Below are 24,497 nucleotides of genomic sequence, written 5' to 3' on the forward strand. Positions count from 1 at the left end.
CTTAACTCAGGCCTAGGTTTAGATTTCAATTATAAACTCTTTAAATGCCTGTAATTTAAATAGATGTGTTTTCCCCAGCCTCTTCTGAAACAATCTCCTTGGAGCAACCATCAAAGCAGTGGCTGGGGCACCGGAAGTATGTCCTGGGGAGCGATGCACGGCAGAGATCACCGTAGAACTGGAAACATGGGGCTTCCAGGAGCTATGAATCAGATATCTCCATTGAAGAAACCGTTTTCTGGTAATGTCATAGCACCACCGAAATTCACTCGCTCTACTCCATCACTGACTCCAAAATCTTGGATTGAAGATAATGTGTTCAGAACGGACAACAATAGTAATACACTCTTACCCTTACAGGTAAGAATGGTGTATAAATGGCCTTGTTTCTAATGTTAGTCTTTCAATATAGGAAATTGGGTGGTAGTAGTTGTAATAGTATGATAAAGTTCATGGATTAAAATGAGAAAGCTCTAATGTTTAAGTGTCTAATTATCACAGGATGAAATACCTATACAGAGAAAATGAGACTAAAAAAAAATTTCTCTAAATACATAATAGAAAATAAGCTTCATAAAGTACAGAAAAACCCTGCTATATTTCTTAAATTCATATTGAAGCTTTTTAATTTGCAGCTCCATGTGAATGCCTTAATTTATTAATCTTTAATAGGCCACCAAAATGAGTTTCTCCTCCAATATAGCTAAACTAAAATATTTAGTAATTGTTCATGAATTTAACTATGATCAGCCGTATGTATATTCAAACATAGTGCAGCTCTGATCGAGGCAAAATAATATTAGGGTGTTTTACGTTGAATTGAATTCAAATTTGTTCACTGATTTAGTGACTTTTTCTAAATGTGGCCTAATATTTATGAGGATTAGACATTTTTTCAGACCTTTAATATTTTGTTGATATTTTAAGTTAATGAAGTCCCCTTATATTGTCTAAAATGAGAATATCTTTCCCTTAACACTGTTAGAGGATGGAACAAAGATGCAAGATAGAACTTTTGATTGTTTTTTTTTTTCCTTTTCATTCTTTGTTCCTTTTTTTTTTTTTTTTTTTTGTGGGTGGGTATGGGGAAGAGAACTGCTTGTTTCTGATGAAAACTTCTATGCTATTGAAGGTGAGATCTAGTTTGCAGTTGCCAGCTTGGGGCTCAGATTCACTCCAAGATAGTTGGTGCACTGCAGCCGGAACATCCAGAATAGACCAGGTAGGCTGCACAGTGTGTACTTATCAGGATTTTGGCTAGGGGTTTAGTATTTGTATTGTGAGTAGGATTTAGTATGTACTTTTCAATTATACTTGTTTAAGCGTATGTCAGAAAGTGTGAAAGCAATTTATTTTTAAAGGATCACTTAAACTATTTACAGTGCTTTGTTTTTAAATTTGAAAGTAACTCATAACCATTTTACATTTCCTGAACGTAATTGATTTGTTTTTGGAAAAAGGAATCGTATACCCAAGTGCACCTAACTTTAAACATCAGTCAAACTGAACACCTTTTATCTCTTTTCAGAATCATTTAAACTGAACATATTTTATGTCTTCTCAGAATCATTTGCAGTTAGGTATAAAATCATGTTTAACATCTAATTGTATATTTCATAAATGTTTTATAGAATTTTTTGGCAAACTTTTTCATGAATCATGCTGTATTTGTCTTGAGATATACTTCTAAGAAAGCCCTTAGTTCAGTTTTTCACCTTTATAAAAAATTTTATAGTATTTCTCTAAATTTTGTTGCTGGTATTGTATACACTTATCTTCTCTCAAATAATCAATTCCTTGTAGAAAAGAAACTGAGTCAAACATCTGAGAGTCAAGTCTTAATCGAATTACCTTCAAGTCCTTTATGGTTACAAAATGCTATCTCTCTTCCTGCAGATGAAATTTGAATGCATACTGGGTACCAGGTGATGAGAATAATTTGCAGGACAAGTAGAACACTCAGTCCTCAAAAAAGAGGATTCTTTACTACAGAGCCCAAGTTTGAATGACCATAGACTTGACATTGTGGGAGTCCAGTGAATGGAGCTCTGTTATCCTCAGTTACTTTATCAACATGAAATGATTTTACAAGTAAAGACTGTATAAACAGATTAATATTACATTTGAAAATAGCATTCTAACTGGGAGGGTTGGCAGTAACTTCAGTAATCAGCCATTAGCACTTGTTTTAAATAAGTCCACCTCTTTACCAAAGTAGTCCTGCCAGGATCTCCAGTTAGAAATAAGTACGTATCGCATGTAATTTGTAATTTATTATCTTATTAATGTTGCAGTGTAATCCATCTATTTCTGCTCTCCTCTCTTCTCCTCTCTTCTTCTTCTAGGCTATATTAGTGGGCATTTTCAAGTTATGGTGTTCCAATTAAATACATAAATGCCTAGGAGATGGTATGCTAGAAGAGAAAAACTGGTAATTATTTTGAAGGTGGCAAGGGACATGTTTTTAGACAAGAAAGGACATAATTATTTGAAGAGGTTGTACCAGGAGGAAGCAGGAGGATATGTGAGCGGGATGTGTAACTGTGGAAGAAAAACAAGACAAAGATATCAGTGAGGATCCATGGGGGTTGGGGGCAGATGTTGAGAGATTAGGTTATGAAGATGGCTTCAGTGGGTAGAAAAATGCTGCACTAGATAGAGGTCATAATGAAAGGGAAATTTTCAAACTGGGCTCTGCAGAGGTGCCCATGGGACTGCCACAGGATGAGAGCCATCAGCCCTCCCACTCAGCTTCTCTGCTCTTATCTATGCCCTTAGGATTTAAGGTAAATTCACTTTAGGAAAAATGATTTTGATGCATAAGGATAATTTATTTTTATTTTTTGGTAAATTATTGAGATATTGGCAATCCCTGTGGATTCCTGAGCCCGAGATATGAGGATGAAGTTGAAGAGAATGGTGAAGAAAAAGATAGTAGAAAGTGAACTGACCTAGAAGAAAAGGAGATCTGAAACCTGAATCATCATCTTCCTCTCACGAGTTTTTCGACATTGAATGACACAGTTTATGGGCTTTCATCTCTTTGGGTCATACTTTCCCTATCTGTAAGAGAAATGTCTAGAACTAGATCCTGTAAGGCCGTCGTAGCCAGCTCTTGTGCTTTCTTTCATCTATTGTGGCCATGTCTTTTGCTCCTTGCTTCCTTATCCCCCCTTCTTTATTTTTAGAATACAAGGGCCTTGCTTTATTCGGGGGCCAGGGGGAGCAATGGGCATTGGTCCCAGGCGGTGGAGGTCCCTGTATGACGTCCCACCTGGCCTTAAAAGCAATATTGTTTTTTCTTTGAGTACCCTAAGGGTACTTATTATACAAAATTTGTTCAGGGTTTCTGTCTTTCCATAAAAGGTTGAGGTATTTGAAGTTGAGTTTCTTAGAAATACAGCAGCAGCTACAAACTAAAGCAGCAGCTGCATTTGGTATCTTAAACAGTTGGGTAGTTCCTCACTATTTGGCAAAGTTAAAATTATAGAAAATACTTAGACACTTAAATATCTGGGGACATTACTTTCATTTCTGATCTTTTTTCATCATATACAATATTTTTATACTAATACATTTTAGTTAACAAATAAATTATTTAAAAACATTTAACTTTTAAGATTTCCTGAAGTCTCAAATTGATTTAAGTCTAAACTGTAGTAAACCGTAGAACTAAAGTCTTAATTCTTGTACCTGGCCTAATCTATACCAAGAATGGGACATGTAACTGAATTTAGTAAATGGAAAAGAAATAGTTTTGTACATTGGTTTTATTTCAGTTGTATGTAAAATTTTCACATTGGCATTTCCTTATTTAAAATACCCTCTCTTTTTTTAATAAAAAAACTTCAGATTAAAATCTTTTTATAAACAAATATAAATTGTTATATTCATTTCTGAGTTTAAAATGAATGTATTTTTATTAGTTTCTTTAAGGCTAAATATAATACTTTTGTTTAAAATGCTATTAGCTACTCTTGCTAATGTGCTAAGTCATACTCAAAAGTATGAATTCTAAATTACCTTAAGCTTGAATTTTCAGGCAGATAAACAGGCTGCAGTATATTTATTCATTAATACTGGAATATTTTCAATGGAGAGTAAATATACTAGGAGCTGAGGTTATTACTTAGTTTATATATGGCATATCAGTTTTCTGTAAACAAACCAACACCATGCCTTTAAAACTATTATAGCCTGTAAAGCCTGTGAGAGCTGGCCTGCTCTTTAGCTGAATATATATATATATATATAAAAATTTTTTTTCCAGCTCTAGACTTGGGGTCTTATAGATGTTCTCCCTGCAATTCCTGGGAATGTCCATAAACTACCTTGAATTAACTGAAGATATTTTTTTCTAATCTTTAATATCCAGGCTATTATGATGTGATGCGATAATCTGGGGACCTCTCAGAAAAATACATTCTTTGGAGGCTTTATTCACATTATACAAAAAACAAGGCCAAGTCCAAGTTTTCATTTAATGAAGTGTTCCTTAAATTGTGATTCTTAAACTAGATGAGTTATAGGGCCACTGGTAATTGTGAAACTATCATCCCTACTGAAACTAAGGTAGGATGGGATCTGGTTATCTGTGCGTATGAGCCTTTTTGTTTCCTATCTGTGTTCAGTTCTTTACTTGTACTTGATACATTCTTACACCAGGTATTTTTTTATTTACCTTTCCATTTTATTTAACCATTGTGGATACTAAATTAGCTTTGGCTATTTGGGGCTTGATGTTTTTTTCCCCTAAATCACCGTTGCAGCTCTTTTTTGAGGATTAGAATAATAAAGGAAGGTCAAGAAATGTATATTCATTGTATATGCGGTAGTGCTTTACCCTGGAGATAGGTCCAGGGAGATACTGTTCTTTGCTTTTGAGAAGATGAAAGTCCAGTTGAATGAATAAGGGATATCTCTGTGTGGAACAACCAGAGACTCGGATGGGAGTGTATGGGATTGAGAGCTGCATTGCGTCTTGAGGCAGAGCAGTACAGTATCTGCTGCTCGTTCAGTAAGGTGTGGTAGGAGAGTATAATTAGGAGAACTAAACACAAAAATACAACAAAAGTTGATCTTTCTACTTAGGCAGAAGAAGATATGCCCAAGCCATCTGGTATAACTCTAAATATGATGTTATAGAGTTTTTCTGTGGGCTTCTCTGGTGGCTCAGATGGTAAAGAACCTGCCTTCAATGCTGGAGACCCAGGTTCAACCCCTGGATCGGAAAGATTCCCTGGAAGAGGGCATGGCAACCCACTCCAGTATTCTTGCCTGGAGAATCCCATGGACAGAGGAGCCTGGTGGGCTTTCTATAACCTGCCTCTTTTTTCATAGGGAGGACACATCATTGTCAAAAGGAAAAAGCTTCTACTTACCTACTTCTTTTGAAATAAACAGGGTTGTTTTGATTATGTCAAAGCAAAAATACAACATCCTATAAAGTTCCCTTTTAAGTAAGTTTAAGTTCCTTTTGTTGTATTTTAATATCACTGTTGACCACATTAGTTACCTTTCAATGTTTATAGTCTTTCCCAGGTCATCCTTTTTAAACTTAGAATGACTTTGTTCTTTCTGTGTTTTTCAGTCTTTCTGGGAGTTCGTTGTTGCTTCCATAAGTCTTTTTGGCAAATGTCTGTATTTAAAGACTGTAGCAAACTATTAGAATATAAGAGATTGTTGGTTTTTTTTTACAATTGTGTTCTAATTTTTGCCTGTTCATTGTTGTGGGATACTGTAATCTCAGTTTCTGAAAGCCCATTTAGTTGGTTCTTTGCCACATAGCTTTCATATTTCTGCAGTAGATTTGGATAAACTTTTTCTGGTAGATTCTTACTTTTGTGAAATGTATTGGCTATTTTCAAATAACCATGTAGTAATAAATGTAAATTACATCGCTGCAATTTCCCATCATTTTTTTGATAATCAGTATTCCTGTGTTTATGGTAACTTTAAAATGGATTCAGGATTTCCATTTAGCTTTTGAACCAATGGGAGTTTACATGAACACAATTTGTTCTAGTGTCCCTATTCCTGAAGAGTGCATGAATGTTTGTCTTGTAATCAGATACGTTTCTGTTTTGTTTTTTTTTTCAGAAGTTATATTTTAATCCCCACACTTTACTTAATGGAATTATCTGTTGTTGTTGTTTTTTTTAATGGGAATAACATCCAGGTTCCATTACCCAGAAACTAACTTTTTCGAGGTCATGAGCTCTTTGCCTGCTCAGGGCTATTTTGTATTTGGTGATTTAAAAATCATGTGGGCTGCAGCTGATGCTTAATAAAGTATAACTAAGTTAATAGTTTTAAAATAGCTTGCTATTTTCTTTGCTGAAATAGGAGTTTGTTTCATGATGAGACTTGATATGCAAAGGAAAATAAGGGACTTTATAAATGGGCATATCACTGTTTCAGTTGGATATAGGCATTAAAGCTAAAGCTGTTAATACATGTGGCTTTTTTTATTTTAAAATAAGAGTTGCCAGAGTTGATACATTTACTGAATAACTTGCTTATGTATTATCTCTTCATACCTTATGTAATATCTCTTCATATTATCCATGGCCCATTGACAGTATATATAGGATTCTGCATTAATTTTTCTATGCTCTAAAGCAAAATCATACTCCTTGGAATGGAGGTAGAGGCTGGCCAAATAAATACATAAATCAAAGTTGTATGAGAAATGCAAATTTGTGTGGTATTAGTTACCATTAATTAAGTTCATAGGTTGACTGAAGACAGGTCATGGTCTGATTCTGTTCAGAAAACATAAGCCTGAGAAGATAGCCCTGAACCATAACACATTTCTTTGTAAGAATTTAAGATCAATAGACTATAAAGTATCTATGTTATAAGTATCTATGTTATATTCCATCTTAGAACCCTTAGATACAGCATACTTTTTAAAAGATTTTTGTCATGACAGTTTACTTTTTAAATTCTATATTTTAAATACATTCTGGAGCTTTGAATATAATATTTAATCTTTTATTGTGTGGTTGGAAATTCAAGTCGACAGCAAAGTCACATTATTACCTGATACTTGTCTCAGTTTAGTTACTTAACATTTTGAGTACCTAGTCCATGGAGGATTCTTAGAAGATTTGCAATCCTTTGTAATTACCACGTAAAAGTGCAGTCTTTGCCCTCACTGAACTCCACTTAAACTTTTGCAGTTTTTATGGTAAAGATAAATACTGTTCATTCAACAAACATTTGAGAGATAGCTATATTCCATAATTAGCAGGTCCCTACTTAGAATTAACTTAGAAATTCATTGACAGAGGCAGGAAAACCAACAAATTAGTTATGAACTCATACAGTAGAAGCACAAAAGATGGACATATTTGGATAGATTACAAAAATTGCATGTCATTTCTGCCCAAGTTTTTCTGTATCCCAGTGTTATTTATTATGTACTACTATAAGTCTTTTGCTTTTCCATTATTTCTATTATTTTTAAAGTGGACTTTAGACATCATCTAGTTTGATGCGATTATTTTATTTTCTCGAAGATGGAACAAAGCCTAAAAAGGTTAAGTAGGTTCAGATTAAGAAGCACAATGCTTCTTAAAGTGTGGTCTTTGGACCAGCAGTCTCGGAATCACCTGGGTACTTACTGGAAATAAAATTCTCAGAGACCACTCCAGGTCTGTTGAATCAGACCTATTGAATCAGTTGATGAGTCCCAGCAAACTCGTATGTCTGACAAGCCTTCCAGATGTTCCTGAAGCATGCTTAAGTGCAAGAGTTGCTATTACAGCTCAGTGACTGTGCCTCCATCCCAATTAAGGTCATTGTTCTAGGGAACACCTATTACTGGTGGGTGTGTTACATCTCAGGAGTCTAAGTAAAACTAAGTAAGGGGTGCTAATGTAGGTAGTGATGAAGCTCCAGCAGGATCTTCCAGGTCTAGTATTCTATCTGTCGTTCACTGTTGCTTTGCACAGTTTCAGATTCTCTGATAGTAACTTGTTTAGTCTGCAGTGGTGATCTGCCCGCCCCCCACCCCCCGCAAAAAAGAGCTTGCAACCCTCATTGAAACATCAGAGGAGAATTCTTAAAAGTCAACATACTCTAAGAAAAGCTTCTTATGTTTTTCCTCGGCTTTCTAAAAGAGTGGTTCGATCTTCTCTGGATTGTGTACTCCTTTGGAAAACTAAGGAAAGCCATAAACCTTTTCAGGAAAAAATCACATATACATGTCCATACGGAGCATTACATAATCTCACAGATGTCATGGTCCTTGAAGCTCAGGGACCTAGGTTAAGAAGTGCCTCATTCTGATTTCTGTGGAGACTTTTTTCCCCAACTTTTCCGGTTCTTCCTTTCCTTTTTCTGTGTTCATCATTCTTTGAGAGTTGAAAGTGGCCTGCCTGCTCAGCTTTCCCCTCATTTACACACAACACATAACCACCGGGTAGGGTACACACTTAAACCTAAATGAGTGGGGTTAACAGGGGCGTAATTTGGAAACAGACTGCCTGGCAATTAGTGGGGCACAGGCCAGGGCTTGCTGTGGTGGCTCCCTGTCTATATTTGTTCAAGTTTATTGAATGTATATTGAACAGAATACAATATAAATTCATGAGCATTACAGAATCAGATTCCTTCTAGTAAGCAAGTTAAGGGTTTGACATTCAGCAAACAAAATTTCCAACTCACAAAAGACTTTGTTCTGAGACTTGATGATATAGGAAACTTGCTGTGGTGAAAATTCTTTTGCCCTTTTCTCCCCTGCCTTCATTTTTTGCAACAGTGGGTAGAGAGGAGAGAAGATTTGGAAATGCAAAGATCAGTATGTCAAGATTATTCTTGATGTTTGTCTTTGTTCTGAAATTGGTATTTCATACTTTTAATTTTTACTGTTTAGGATGCTTATGCATTCTTTACTATGAAATTCTGACTATTAAATAGCATACAATGTTTGATGTTTAAAGTATGGTGCATTATGGAATTAAGCCTTTTCACCCCAAATATTTATTTTTCAAGGGCCAGTGTCCAAATTCCTATATATATATGTGAAAAGTTTAAAGTTTAAAAGTTAAATAACAACTGAAAATGCTTATTTATAAGTTGAGAATGATAACAGAAATTGTTTTTACTGTATTGCATTAATACTGCTGATTAAATGAGATACTTTTGATATGGGATTTTGGAGATCAATGTATGAAATCTGTTGTCCTCCAGTACAAGAGATATTAAGCTCAAGAGATCCTTAGTTATTGACATTGTCTTGGGTTGCAAACTGACTAGTAATATTATATTAGTCAAATGTCCTGATTTATGTAAGAAGATTTAAATAGTACGTTAATCATCACTTTTTAAAAAAATTGTGTTGACTATATTCTTTTTCTTTTCTTCTCTTCCAGGATCGAAGTAGAATGTATGACAGTTTGAATATGCACTCTCTGGAAAATTCCCTTATTGATATTATGAGAGCAGAGCATGATCCTCTTAAGGGTATGTGACTTTTTTATTTTCTTATGCCATCCACCATTTTGTCTGCTTATCTTACCGTTTTTTTCATATGAAAATAAGCACTAAGTAACACCTATCTCATCTATAAAATTCTAAATTTATTAACAAGAACCTTTGTTTTTATGAAAGGTCATATTTTTACCCTGGTAGCTGCTTTGACTTTATGCCAATTTATATAGAGAGATGGAAAAACCTAAATTTCTTGACTTGTTATTTAAGAAAAAGCCACTTTTTAGAGATAACTCAGTTCACCCAAGGATGAAGAATGACTCTGAAGGCATTATAGTCACTATTCTAGAATTCTTTCAAATACAGAAATATTAAAAAAGAAAAAAAAACTTTCTTGGAATACTTGCATTTGTAGTTTGCAGTAATTCCAGCCTAAAATTGTCATAAGTTAACTTCCTTTCTCATTTTCCTTTCTGCTGTCATGTTGTAGGAATTTGAAAGGGTTTTGAGGTAGAGAAGCTATTCATAAAAGTTAGGGCAAATTAGGTAAAAGAATCAGTGCCCATAATGTTATACTGCCAGCCTTATCACAGTTACAGTTAACTGCAACTGAAGAAATTGTGTTAACAAACTTGTTTTCATTTGTCTGCATGTTACATGTTAGTGATTATTTTATATTTCTTCATATAAAATATATTCTTGCCTTTTATATTATAAATGATGAGAATCTAGCAAACTGTGAACTTGAGTCATGAGAAATACTAGTGTCTGTTGCTGCATAGTGAACAGTCCCCAGACTTAGCAGCTTCAGACAACATTGTATTACCTTACACAGTTTCTGTGGGCCAGGCAGGAATCAGGGGCACTTTTAACTGGTTGGTTCTGGCTCAGGATCTTTCAAACTGTTCTCTTTTTAATTCTGTAAAGCCAAGGATTCCCTTATAAGAGTCAGCCTAAAAATTCTGGAACTCAAGAGTTGGCAGCAAGGCGATGGCTCTGGCTGAGCTGGCAGTACTGACGAGCTATCTCAACACTTTTGTTCTGCCTCTGGGTTTTGCTTGTAAAGGAGTTTCTTATCTTTCTGTTTCCTTTGTTGGTGAGGACTTTGAGAAGCTCAGGGGATTTTGGTAATTGTCGATGATGTGTAACGATGCTAATTCTACTCACAAAGTAATTAAGATAGTTATACTTTGATTATTATTTTTTTTTAGGGAAATTGCCTCTAACCAAATTCAGCCTAGTTTTTTGAGTATTTGAGGTCTTGTTTGTTTTTTTTTTAACCCAGTTACCCCAACAGTCCAAGGGCACTTATGAAGACCTTCCCTCTGTTGATTTCCTTGCCTTCTATAGAAAGAAAATGCATAGAAATTCTAATGCTGATCAAGTCAATATTAACTGTAATCAGTGGATAATTAAACTTTTTTTCATCATTTTTTCTCCCAGCCTTCCTTAAAGAAGCCCTATGAATATGTTAAGAGAAAATATTAATTATATATTCACTATTGATTATCCCAGTTTTTCTAGCCTATTTTATAATAAAAGTGGAAGGAAACCTAGAAAGAAGACTTTGAAAAAGAAAACAGAAGCAGTATGAGGCTAAAAGGAATTTAATATCAATAATTGAAATATTCAAATGAATTCAGAATTCTTCTGTTAGAAAAAAAAGGCTCATTAACCACCTTTAGGAATCATGGTAACACATCTCTGTTTCTAATTGGAACATTTTATGTTCCACATTTATTATGACAGGGAATAGAGAAAAAACAAAAGAAAACATTTGAGAATGTTTCTCCATAGAATTGAGAAGTAAGACTGGTACTTGGGCCAAATTGCCATCATATACCTTTCTAAAATTGGAGCTTCCCAGATGGCCCTAGTGGTAAAGAACTCACCTGCCAATACAGGAGACATAAGAGACGCAGGTTCTATCCTGGGTCAGGAAGAGCCCTTGGAGAAGGGAATGGCAACCCACTCCAGTATTCTTGCCTGGAGAATCCCATGGACAGAGGAGCCTGGTGGGCTACAGTCCGTGAAATTGCAGAGTTGGATACAGCTGAAGTGACTTAGCACACCCACATGCACGCACCTTCTAAAATCATCTTGATATCCAAGTGCTGTCACTTAGTTCTTTCTTTTATTACTAGTACACATTTCCCTGCCTCCTGGGATTTGTCATACTGTGTATCTTACTCCCACACGCTGATCATTACACAGTTTCTTGGGGCTTGGCATCAGTGAAAATTTAGAAAAGCAAGGTTGTGACAATATAGAAGGAACCAATCCCTGAATTTATTTCCCCTCCTTTCCATTCCTGATCTTTAGAGCATCACTTCAGCCTCTATCCTATCTCTCTTATCTCATCTTTTCATCACTTTCAGAAAATTCTGTTCTCTACTTAGCATATGAAAATTCTTTTCTAAAAAAGCAGAACAAATCTTATTTTATCCTTCTAAAATATTTTTCAATAACCCAACCAGTTGCTATGTCTTCCTTATGGAATCTAATGAACAGAGAGGTGAGACTTGTGGGGTAAATGAAAAACTGAAAATAAAAATGAATTTCTTATTTCCCTTTGTGTAAGTGGTGACAGTTTCTTGAAAATTTTCTGTGCAAACGTGAGTGGTGAAAGATTGTATTAGTCATACACTGCTGCATAAAAAATTACTCCCAAATTTAGTAGCTTAAAGCTACAATGAACCTTTATTATCACCTGCAGTTTCTGTGGTTTAGAACTCAGAAGCTCCTTAGCAGGTTAGTTCTGGTGAGGGTCTTAAGAGATAGCAGTCAGGAGAGCCATGAGGCGGCAATCATCTGAGGGGGACCCTTTTCCAAGATAACTTACTTATGTGGCTGGCAAGCTGGCGCAGGCTGTTGGCAGGAGAACACAGTTCATCACAGACCTCTGCTCAGGACTGCCGAAGTGTCCTACAAGTGTATCCCCCTCCACCTGCACCCCCAGAGCAAATGATAAAGTTCTCGAAGCAGGTGCCCCAGTGTCTTACAGGATTTAGCTTCAGCAGTCTCATGCCGTCATTTCCATGACAGCATACTAGCCACGCAGAACACCTTGCTCACCTGGGGTGGAGTCTGATGCCCGAGAGCTGTGAGTCCTAGAAGGCAAAGAGCAGCAAAGGCAGTCATGGAGGCTGCTTTCCACAGAGATGAAAGGCAGAAGCAAAATTTGCATTGGGTTCTGCTGTTCTAAAGGAAAAGAACAACTGCTTCAGGTAAGGGTTTATGTTGGTAGACAGAAAAGCAATCAGGCAGTCCTCTGGAATCCAAAAAAAGTCCACGCCCGGTTACTGGCATGACTGTTGACTAATTAGACTGACAGAAGGACCCTCCTGCCCCCACTTTAGCCCAGAATGCAAGCCTAGTGGTTTTTACAGGTCAGTAGAGAACCTCCACTGTTTACTGGTAGGGTCTTTCTAGTCTAGCATGGCAGGTGGAATGGTCTTGTCAAGGCTCTGAGGATGTGAAGTGATGGCAGCCATAGATGAAACCCTGCTGCTACTGCTGCTAAGTCGCTTCAGTCGTGTCCAACTCTGTGTGACCCCATTGATGGCAGCCTGCCAGTCTCCCCCATCCCTGGGATTCTCCAAGCAAAAATACTGGAGTGGGTTGCCATTTCCTTCTCCAATGCATGGAAGTGAAAAGTGAAAGTGAAGTCGCTCAGTCGTGTCTGACTCTTAGCGACCCCATGGACTGCAGCCCACCAGGCTCCTCCATCCGTGGGATTTTCCAGGCAAGAGTATTGAAGTGATCCTGGATGCATTCTATTCCAGAAAGTGTGCTTGCTTTTGTACTAGGCAGCGTCCAATAGCCTGCTGTGTGTTATGTGAAACAGACATTGTCTCTGTTCTTGTGGAATGTACAGCCAAAGAGGAAGAGAGACCTTCTAGTTCATGTGTGATATGCATAGATACATATAACACATTAATATAACATAAACATACAGTAGGGCTTCCCAGGTGACACAGTGGTGAAGAACAATCCGCCTGCCAATGCAGGAGACATTGGAAACTTGAGTTTGATCCTTGGGTAGGGAAGATCTCCTGGAGGAGGAAATGGCAACCCACTCCAGTATTCTTGCCTGGGAAATCCCATGGACAGAGGAACCTGGTGGGCTCGATTATGTACACATATAATGGTAAGTATTAGAATAATGTGGAGGGGGCGGGGCTATGAAGTGTTTGGAGGTAATAAGTGGAGGTACCTAAGGAAGATGTGGAGAAATGAAAGGTGAGACCTGAAACCTGAGCAACACAAGGATGAAACAATATGGGGGGAAAGCGTCAGCTAGACAGAGGGAGCAGGTTGTGTTGAAGAGCTGGTCATAACTGAGGAGCTGACAGCCGACTTGTCCTGGCATAGCTGTTTTAGGGCTGCCTGCTGGTGACTGGGTGTGACACCGCTCAGCCAGTCCTCTGAGAGTGGGGGGAGTCTTTTGCTCTGGACTGTGAACACTAACACACTGTTTTATGCTTTCCGTAGTACGAGTGGCACTGACGGATCTGTTTTATTTATTCTGCAGTGACTACTCACCATGAACATCCATTTTCTGGTGCCTGTCTTGATTTTTGACAAATATGTCCCTTTTCATAGGAAGGACAATTATGAATTCTTTCAATGGTCAAAGTAAATCATGCTTTGCCAAGTAAAGTTTTGTGATTTTACAATTTTGTGTTTGCATACCTATGTTAAATAATCTGTGATCTTTTTTCTGTATGTGTGGGTCAATTCATTCCCCTTTAAACAAAAGAACAAGTCAGTGATTATTGTTAATCTCTCTCCCCTCTCTGCCCTCAGCAGTTTACAAAAAAGGTCTTACTGTGTAAGCATTTTTACCCCAAATTGCCTACCCCTCCTCCAAATCATAAGGGCAAACAAAAAATTTAAGCACATAAAAGATTATTTGAGAACAGCAGGAAGAAATGTAGTTTATTTAGCAATCTTAGGAGGTTCTGTGTCAGCAAGTCACAATGCCTTTACTAATGTTCTCTGAACAATTAAGGGGAATTCAAGAAAAAGGATTTAGAGCATGATTTTTCAATATTGACATATTTTTAGAAGTGGATGCCTTGAAAATGCTTTTATTTACTGTGTTTTTGTATATCATAGCATCATTTTTATCACTTGACTGCTAAACTGCTGAAGAAAAAATTCTCTGCTTATTTTAAGGAAAATAATCCTTGAGGAAATAAGGAATGACTCTATAAATGCTAAGTGGTCCTGGTGGTATCAACTAAATTCTTGCCTCTTTTCAAGATACTTCTTTTCCCTCTGATATTCTCCTCACTTGCCTTAGTTATAAAATGGAAGTTGTTGTTCAGTCACTAAGGCCTATCGCACTCTGCAGTCTCAAGGAATGCAGCATGCCAGGCTTCCCTGTCCTTCACTATCTCCCAGAGTGTGCTCAAACTCATGTACACTGAGTCAGTGATGCCATCCAACCATCTCATCCTCTGTTGCCCTCTTCTCCTGCCCTCGATCTTTTCCAGCAGCAGGGTCTTTTCCAGTGAGTCTGCTCTTATCAGGTAGCCAAAGTTTTGGAGCTTTAGCATCAGTCCTTCCAATGAATATTCAGGACTGATTTGCTTTAGTATTGACTGGTTTGATCTCATTGTAGTCCAAGGGACTCTGAAGAGTCTTCTGTAACACCATAGCTTAAAAACACCAATTCTTCGGCACTCAGCCTTCTTTATGGTCCCTCTCTCACCTCCATACATGACTTCTGGAAAAGCCATAGCTTTGACTATTCAGACCTTTGTCAGCAAAATGATGTCTCTGCTTTTTAATATGCTGTCTAGGTTTGTCATGGCTTTCCTTCCAAGGAGCAAGCATCTTTTAATTTCATGGCTGCAGTCACTATCCTCAGTGATTTTGCAGCCCAGGAAAGTAAAATCTGTCACTGTTTCCACTTTTCCCCATTTATTTGCCATGAAGTTATGAGTCTGGATGCCATGAACTTGTTATTTTGAGTGCTGCATTTTAAGTCATCTTTTTCACTCTCCTCTTTCATCCTCATCAAGAGGCTCTTCAGTTCCTCTTCACTTTCTGCCATTAGAGGGATATCATCTGCATATCTGAGGTTGTAGATATTTCTCCCTGCAGTCTTGATTCCAGCTTGTGATTCATCTCACCTAGCATTCTGTGTGATGTACTCTGCAAAGAAGTTAAATAAGCAGGGTGACAGTATACAGCCTTGACGGACTCCTTTCCCGATTTGGAACCAGTCTGTTGTTCTTTGTCTGGTTCTAACTGTTGCTTCTTGACCTGCATACAAGTTTCTCAGGAGGCAGATCAAGTGGTCTGGTGTTCCCATCTCTTTAAGAATTTTCTGCAGTTTGTTGTGATCCACACAGTCAAAGGCTTTGGCATAGTCAGTGAAACAGAAGTAGATATTCTCCTGGAATTCTTTTACTCTCTCTGTGATCCAGTGAATTTTGGCAATTTGATCTCTGGTTCCTCTGTTTTTTCTAAATCCAGCTTGTACATCTGAAATTTCTCAGTTCATGTACTGCTGGAGCCTAGCTTGATGGATTTTGAACATTACCTTGCTAGCATGTGAAATAAGTTCAGTTGTATTAGTTTGGACATTCTTTGACATTGCCCTTCTTTGAGATTGGAATGAAAATTGATTTTTTCCAGTCCTGTGGCCACTGCTGAGTTTTCCAAATGTGCTGACATATTGAGTGTAACAGCAGCATCTTTTAGGATTTTAAATAGCTCAGCTGGAATTCTATCACCTCCACTAGCACTGTTGGTAGTAATGCTTCCTAAGGCCCACTTGACTTTGCATTCTGGGATGTCTGGCTCTAGGTGAGTAATCACACCATTGTGGTTACCTGGGTTATTAAGACCTTTTTTGTATAGTTCTTCTGTGTATTCTTGCCACATCTTCTTAATATCTTTTACTTTTGATAGGTCTTTGCTGTTTCTGTCCTTTATTGTGCCTATCCTTGCATGAAATATTCCCTTGGTATTTCTAATTTTCTTGAAGAGATCTCTAGTCTTTCCCATTCTGTTGTTTTCCTTTGTTTCTTTGCATTGTTCACTTAAGAAGACTTTCTTCTCTCTCCTTGCTGTTCTGTGGAACTCTGCCAGTGCAGGAGATGTGAGAGACACAGTTTCAATCCCTGGGCCAGGAAGATTCCCCTGGAGGAGGAAATGGCAACCCACTCCAATATTCTTGTCTGGGAAATCCCATGGACAGAGAAGCTTTGTGGGCTACAGTTCATGGTGTTGCAAAGAGTGGGACACAACTGAAAGTCTGAGCACATCAGTAACTATCACATTGGATTCATCAGGTGAAGCCACAATTTACAATTGAAGTACAGAGTCACAAAATAACTTGTATCAGTTTCTAAAAGTCTGGTGTGAGAACTTACATTTTCGAGCTTAAGAGCTTCTAGGGCCTTGCCCGGTTGTCCAGCAGCTGAGACTTCACCTTCCAGTGCAGGAAGTGTGGGTTTGATCTCTGGTTGGGGATCCCACATGCCTTGTGGCAGAAAAAACCCAAACATAAAGCAGAAGCAGTATTGTAATAAATTCAAGAAAGACTTTAAAAATTGTCCATATTAAAAAAAATCTTTAAAAAGCAATCAAATTTCATAATTTAAAAAAAATTATTACTTCCAAGCTGGACAGAGGTTCTCAGACTTGGAGAGCATGTTTAACATGCAGCTTTCAGGGCCCTGCTCCTAGAAATTAGCCATGGAAGGTTATGTGATGAGTACACTTTTGAGAAACTCTCCTCTATTAGAACAAGAGTGAAGAAATCCATAAGAAGTTTAAAAAATTTGAATGTTTTTTATTAAAATAGAGCAGAGCAAAAAATAAAACTGATACCAACAATATCCATGTCAAAGTATAGTTACCTCCCTCCTCTTAAACTGCCCTAGCTTATTAATAACTCTGATACACAGGCATGTATTTCCCAGAACCATTTTGCTTTTCTTCAGCCACCTGTGTGGTTTGAAGCCAAAATTTTCACATGTGCCGAAAAAAGTATAGATGAAAATAATTTTACTAGAAGGTTTTCCAAAACAGGATAATAGATTGCTGTGTATGCTTTCAGTTTTTAAGTAAAATGTTTCCTTTTATTTTAAAAAGGAATAAGAATTTACACATTCTTTCCCTTTTACTTCATTGATTTTGTTTTTCCTGTAGATCACTGGCCTTTGATAAAGAGGAAAAAAATAATTGTTTTTGGACTAAATGATATAGAAGCCATATACATTTTATTAAATGTGTTTTGATTTTAAGACGTGATCACTGTTGTGACATACTTGATACCTTTATCCCCAACTAACTCAGAACTTAGTTCATCTTAACGGTGCAATTTATTAGAGTAGAGCTTCTGTTGTCATTGTTATCTGCAGATTGAAGAGGAAATTCTGAAAGTATGATTGTAAAAGTTCTTGTTGTAGAAGATTCATTTGAAATATGGTATCATGGGTAGAGATTTTAAATTTTTATTTAGTTGTATATATTTCTCTTAGCAACAATATTATTAAATTTAGAGTTGTTATTTCTTCCAAGCATCCTTGAATAGTCAACTAAATCATTTGACTTATATAAGATTACAGTTTCTTTTCTAAAAACTAAAAACTATTGCACAGAAATGACAATGAATTTTCTTAAACATCACATTTATTCAAAGCATATGTGTATTTATTAAAAGTTTATTACTCACGCAAAGCATCTGTCCTAGAACTTGAAATACGGGCTTCAGTTCAGTTCAGTTCAGTCACTCAGTCGTGTCCGACCCTTTGTGACCCCATGAATTGCAGCACACCAGGCCTCCCTGTCCGTCACCATCTCCCGGAGTTCACTCAAACTCATGTCCATCAAGTTGGTGATGCCATCCAGCCAGCTCATCCTCTGTCATCCCCTTCTCCTCCTGCCCCCAATCCCTCCCAGCATCAGGGTCTTTTCCAATGAGTCAACTCTTCGCATGAGGTGGCCAAAGTACTGGAGCTTCAGCTTTAGCATCATTCTTTCCAAAGAAATCCCAGGGTTGATCTCCTTCAGAATGGACTGGTTGGATCTCCTTGCAGTCCAAGGGACTCTCAAGAGTCTTCTCCAACACCATAGTTCAAAAGCATCAATTCTTTGGCGCTCAGCCTTCTTCACAGTCCAACTCACATCCATACATGACTACTGGAAAAACCGTAGCCTTAACTAGATGGACCTTTGTTGGCAAAGTAATGTCTCTGCTTTTGAATATGCTGTCTAGGTTGGTCATCACTTTCCTTCCAAGGAGTAAGCGTCTTTTAATTTCATGGCTGCAATCACCATCTGCAGTGATTTTGGAGCCCAAAAAAATAAAGTCTGACACTGTTTCCACTGTTTACCCATCTATTTCCCATGAAGTGATGGGACCAGATGCCATGATCTTCGTTTTCTGAATAAAAGCAGAAAGAATATTTTTTATATAGAAGCTGAAGTGATAAATACATGGGATAACTGGGCCTATGAATTTTAGCAGCATATAGTATTTGAAAAGTATCTGAGAGTCTCTAATGAAATGTTTTCCTGCAGGATATAGGACTTCATTCTTTGAAATGTTTTTCTTATTTCAAAAAAGTAGTGTGCCTTCATTAAAGGAAATTTGGAAAAATTGGGGGGAAAAAAGTTTTAAAATTATCAGTAATTCCACAAGCTAAAATAACCATGTTTAATATTTTTGGTATATAGTTTTTCTCATTTTTTCTTTTTAAATATATAAACATAAGATATTTGAGATATTCAAATAGTTACCTTCCCTCTAACCTGGTTAACTTTCAAAAAGTTAGTTTAAAAAATATATGTACATAGATTACAAGGTAAAATAGTGCCATAAGGTTTATAGAAGGAAAAATAGAAGTCTTTCTTCATTCTTCTCTGTCTACTTCTGATTACTGTTCCTTGGATGTAGCCACTTTCAACTGTACCTATTCTTGGTGTAATTATTTGTAAATAATATGCTTATGCTTTATATTTCCTACATTTTAGGTATTGTCTGTAGACTGTCTACTTTGATTTACCCATACCCCCAACATTTTCACTGCTTTGTCCTCTGAAAACTATTTTAGGACGACTTTTGTTTAGAGAATGCAATTACTGTTATAATACAAATGTTATTTACAGGTGAACCTCATATGTTTTGTACTGTAACATTTTCTTTCTCATATAACTTTGTTTTTCCTGGAATTGATCATTGTCTCTTTTGGTTTGTTTGCTTAGTTTTCTAAGTACTTACACTAATTCATCCCAGAATATATTTGTAAAACACTGAAGCTTCTTGGAACATGTAAAAACAGCAAATAGTCATATAAATTGTCTTCCCTCCTCTCCCCCTGGTGGTGTGAGTATCCTTGTAGCCCATCATAACTGTCATTTTGGGGTTTCCTTAAGCCCAAGAATTCCGTTTTCCTTTGAGATTCATATCCTAATTTCCATGTTCTTTCTTAATGGTTTATATATGTTTTATTGGGCCTACCTTACAACCTTCTTTCAGATAGGATATAAATTTTGAGGCTTGTATGTATGAAAACGTTTTTATTCTACCTACGTAAGATGATAGGCTCGTGTGGAATTATGTATTAGTGATTTAGAATGTTGAAAGCAATGCTTCATTACTTCCAGGGTTAAATTTAACACCATTCTAAAACCTGTTCATTTGTATGATTGTCTTTTCTGTATTTTTTTTAATTTTAATTTTTTTACTGGAAGCTTTTAGAATATTTTCATGCCTGTGGTTCTGAAATTTTGTAATGTAAATATGGGTCTTTCTATGTATGATGGTGGGAGACTTTACCTGTCTGTCTTCTTCCCCTTTCTTCCTTCCTTCTTTACTTTTCATTCCCTTTTGTTGTCTTATTTCTTGTACTGCACATTAGTTGAGTCCTCCTATTTCAGAGATTAATTTCCTTCAGTTCTTGGGAATTTTTTTACTTTTTAAAAATAATTTCTTCTGTTCTATTTTTTATATTACCCCTCTCTGAAATTGCTGTTCTTGAAATATTAAGTCTCCTATACTCAACATGTGGTTTCTAACTTCCATGACTTTATCTTTTGTTTTGCTTTTGGAAGGGTTTCCTCATCTCTTACTTTCAATCCTTATAATGATTTTTTTTTTTATTTAAAAAATTTTCTCTGAATAACTTTTAAGACCCTTTTTAGAAAAATTCTCAGAACTTTCTTATTTTTATTCTTCGATCTTATTTCTCTGGAGTATTTAAACAATTATTTTTCCAGTTCCTTGTAGTGTCTATGCTTCTTGTAAGTTCTTCTTTTGTAATTGTTTGGTTTTGTTCTTTTTTTTCCCTCATGCTGGAGACTTTTGTTCAGTATCTTATGATCCTTTGCTGTCCGTTCATTTTTAAAGATAAAACAGAAATGGTGATTGGAAACTGTGTAGTTAAAGCTTATGATCTAGTGAGCATTACTGTAAATGGATCTGTGTGTCACAGTGTCTGTGTTCATGTATTTTCTTTTGGTCTGGGGAATGGACTTGGATGTCTGTGTTCCATTCTTCGGCCTAGAAGCTGTAGTCCTGCCTAGTTAGCCTTCTTAGAAAAGCCAGAGAAGGGGCTGCAGGTGTCTCTGCTTGAACCAATCATCCGCCTCCCAGTTTTCAGTTCTACTTATATCTACTCTGAGTGATAACCAGAGCTGCTTATTTCTCAACTTTTGGGGGCTTTTGTTATAGTAAATGGCTTATTCCTTGATAATCTTCCCCATGTACACACCAGGTTGCCTTTAGTGTTTTTGGTGATTTCTGGTCTCCACAGTCAACTACCACTCAGCCATTCACGTTCACAGCTTTTGAAAATGTGATATGATTCTTCTGTGATCCTGTCCAATTCTCTTTGTCCTAATGGTGGTTATGCCTCTTTAAAACTTCTATGCTGTCGTTTTAGGGGTTTCAGAAAGCAGCAGAGATGAGCTCATGTATTCAGTCTTCCATGTTCAGTTGGAAGACTGTAATCCCTGGTTCAGGTACCTCCTTATTGAAGCCTCTTTGACACTCTAGTCAGTAGTGGGTTACTTTGTAAGGATTGCTAAGCAACCATGTGAATTTTCAGTTGGAGCACTTTTCTCATTTATTTCTGATTCAGTTATTTTTTTTCAGTGTATATTTCTATTCACATGATAGTGTATCATGGGAGCATTGACCACTTCTGTTTTTGCCTTATCTTGAATCAGCATCTGTATTAGTGCCAACCACATAGAACATGCTCAGTGAATTATTGGTTGAAAGATTAAACAATGGTCCACAAAAATTTTTTATCAATATTTATTTAGAACTTAAAATCATTCATATGCATGCAAAATAGTTTGTATAATCATTCCCCTACGGTTGTACATTTGGTTATTTAAATTTTTAAGTGAAAGTCAATGAGCTTTTTCTGAGTTTATTTCCATAGAGTAGACATTACATTTGTTTTCAAAGCACTAGACACATATTGCCAACTTTTTTTTCCTCCCCAAATTGTGGAAGTGTTAGTCACTCAGTCTTGTCCAACTCTTTGCGACCCCGTGGACTGTAGCCGTCTGGCTCCTCTGTCCATGGAATTCTCCAGGGAAGCATACTGGAGTGGGTTGCCATTATCTCCACGGGATCTTCCTGACCCATGGATTGAACCTGGGTCCCTTGAATTGCAGGCAGATTCTTTACTGTCTGAGCCACCACAGAGGCAAGGTTTATTTTGACTCCTGCTACATTAACAGGGAATGAAAACAAGTAAGAGATTTTCACTGTTCCCTCCCATGCTCCCTGAGATGGGGAAGTTAACTAGTCCTTTAGATGGGGTGAAGGTAGGGGTGGATCTGTGGGTCAGGCCAGGGGGTAGCTTAAGTGGTCCATCCACCCTTGGTGGCCCTGGAGGCGCTGTGTGCAGGGATGGATCATGCACAGGACCCTGCTTTTGCTCCTGATGCCTCAGAAGTGGCAGTTGAGTTTTTGATATTTTTGTATCTTATTGTTCATAATGTGGTGCCACTGCACATGTAGGCACTTTATTTTTAGTTCCGTATGGTTTCTTTGTATTCTGATGCTCAAAGAGACTTGTGCAGGTGAGCTCACTGCAGCAAAGGGTCCCAGGTCCCAGCATATCTCAATAAGCATAAGAAGGAAGGAAACTCATGTATCCTCCTGAGTGAGGGGCAGTCTCATTTTGGAAGTGGAATCATTCTTTCTCTGGCTCTAAAACAGTGTCTTTTGAAAACCTGGTTGCTGCTTGACCTGTGGTCCTTGGTTGATGATGTCTGCTGCTGCTGGGATAGGTCACAGATTTCCTACTCTTGTGGGATCAGACTATGGTAGTGACCAGCAGTCTTAATTCCCTAAGCAGCTGCTGCTGCTGCTAAGTCGCTTCAGTCGTGTCCGACTCTGTGCGACCTCAGAGATGGCAGCCCACCAGGCTCCCCAGTCCCTGAGATTCTCCAGGCAAGAACACTGGAGTGGGTTGCCATTTCCCTCTCCAATGCATGAAAGTAAATTCCCTAAGCATGACTAAGTGTATTGTTTTATTAATCTTTATTGGACTATGTTGTGTTAGTTTCTGCTGTAAAGTGAAGTACATCAGCTCTATGTCTACAAAAACCGTCTCTGTTTTGGGTTTCCTTCCCATCTAGGTCAGTGTAGAGCACTGAGCTCCCTGTGCTACACAGCAGGCTCTAATTAGGTATCTCTTTTATGCATAGTAGTGTGTCTGTGTCAATCCCAATCTCCTAAATCATCCCACCCCCCCCCCTTTTGCCAATTTATTTTTAAGTTTTATGTCAGTTTATACTACCACTGATGATGTTTGATAGTCCATTTGTTATTCTCAATATTCCTTTTATTAATTGTTTTGTAATTTAAACTTTTGTGACCATTAGTGCAACATGATTTTAACATTTAATTGCATATATCAATTAGTACCAGTTTTATTGAAGTGATTTTACAATGATACATTATCTTACCAGATGATTAATGACTTAAGTTTAGCCCTTTATTGTTTTTGTCTTTCTCTATGGTTATACTTAAAAGAAACTTATTCATATTCTATGTTCCTTGGTGTTTACAGACCCCCCAGGGGCTGTAGCCCTCACAAGTCTCCTCTGTCCATGGGGATTCTCCAGGCAAGAGTGCTGGAGTGGGTTATGATGCCCTCCTCCAGGGGATCTTCCCAACCCAGGGATCAAACCAAGGTCTCCTGCATTGTGGGCAGATTCTTCACCAGCTAAGCCAGCAGGGAAGCCCAAGAATACTGGAGTGGGTAGTTTATCCCTTCTCCAGGGAATCTTCCCAACCCAGGAATCGAACCAGGTCTCCTGCATTGCAATCTTTACCAGCTGAGCTACGAGGGAATCCCTCCTAATGGATGGTCTAGTATTAATTGGATAAAGGTATTGAAAGTTATAAATATTAGGTAAAGAAAATTATGATGGGATCCTTATTTAAGAGTGAATTAGCTTGATTAATTTTCCTGGAAACTAAAGTAGACTGATGGCTTTTATTAGATGAAGGTAAGGAATGATTCTGTTGCTTTCTTGGAATCTGGATCTAAGGGTCTTTTCTACATTTGTATGATCTTATTCTTAGGCTTTTATGAGGCATACATTCAGATTTGGGAGTGAGGTCAGGAATGATTGTCCTGCCCTTTGGATCTGAGCAGAGATTGAAGTTATTCAAGGTTGGTAATGACCACATTCTGAGTGGATTTTACCAGGCTTCCTGTGAACCATTTTTTTTTCCTAATTGTGTTTCAAAATAAAGGTGAAATGTAGATAATAAAAGAAATATGGTAACAGTCTACCAAAGCAGTGGGAGCAATGCTTTGTTTAAAGCACATAAAAAGGAAATTTAGTTCTTATTTAAGAGTGTTGTGTATGTGTATGTGTGTTGGTTTAATATATGTACCCAATATATAACATATAATACCAATCATTTATTGAGCATTTGATATATGCTAAGCTCTGTTCTGGTGACTCTACATGTATGTATTTAGTTAATTATCACAACTAATGGTAGATATTTAGCCTTAATTTACAGTTGGATGATTGTGGTGGCTTACTAATAATAA

At 37.2% G+C, this 24,497-nt stretch overlaps 1 protein-coding gene across 6 annotated transcripts in view; it reads left to right on the plus strand.

Annotated features, from left to right (window-relative positions):
• Positions 1-24,497, plus strand: part of CPEB2 (cytoplasmic polyadenylation element binding protein 2) — a 76,382-nt gene that overhangs the window by 4,744 nt on the left and 47,141 nt on the right. For 3 of the 6 annotated variants that reach the window (XM_027971193.3, XM_027971194.3, XM_027971199.3), the window contains exons 2-4: positions 79-360; positions 1,133-1,222; positions 9,381-9,471. In XM_027971193.3, the coding sequence (XP_027826994.1) occupies positions 79-360; positions 1,133-1,222; positions 9,381-9,471 (463 nt within the window). The remainder of the gene's footprint in view (positions 1-78; positions 361-1,132; positions 1,223-9,380; positions 9,472-24,497) is intronic. The other 3 variants (XM_027971195.3, XM_027971197.3, XM_027971200.3) reach the window with 1 other exon arrangement.

This window comes from Ovis aries, chromosome 6 (assembly GCF_016772045.2).
Source record: "Ovis aries strain OAR_USU_Benz2616 breed Rambouillet chromosome 6, ARS-UI_Ramb_v3.0, whole genome shotgun sequence".
NCBI classification, from domain to species: Eukaryota; Metazoa; Chordata; class Mammalia; order Artiodactyla; family Bovidae; genus Ovis; species Ovis aries.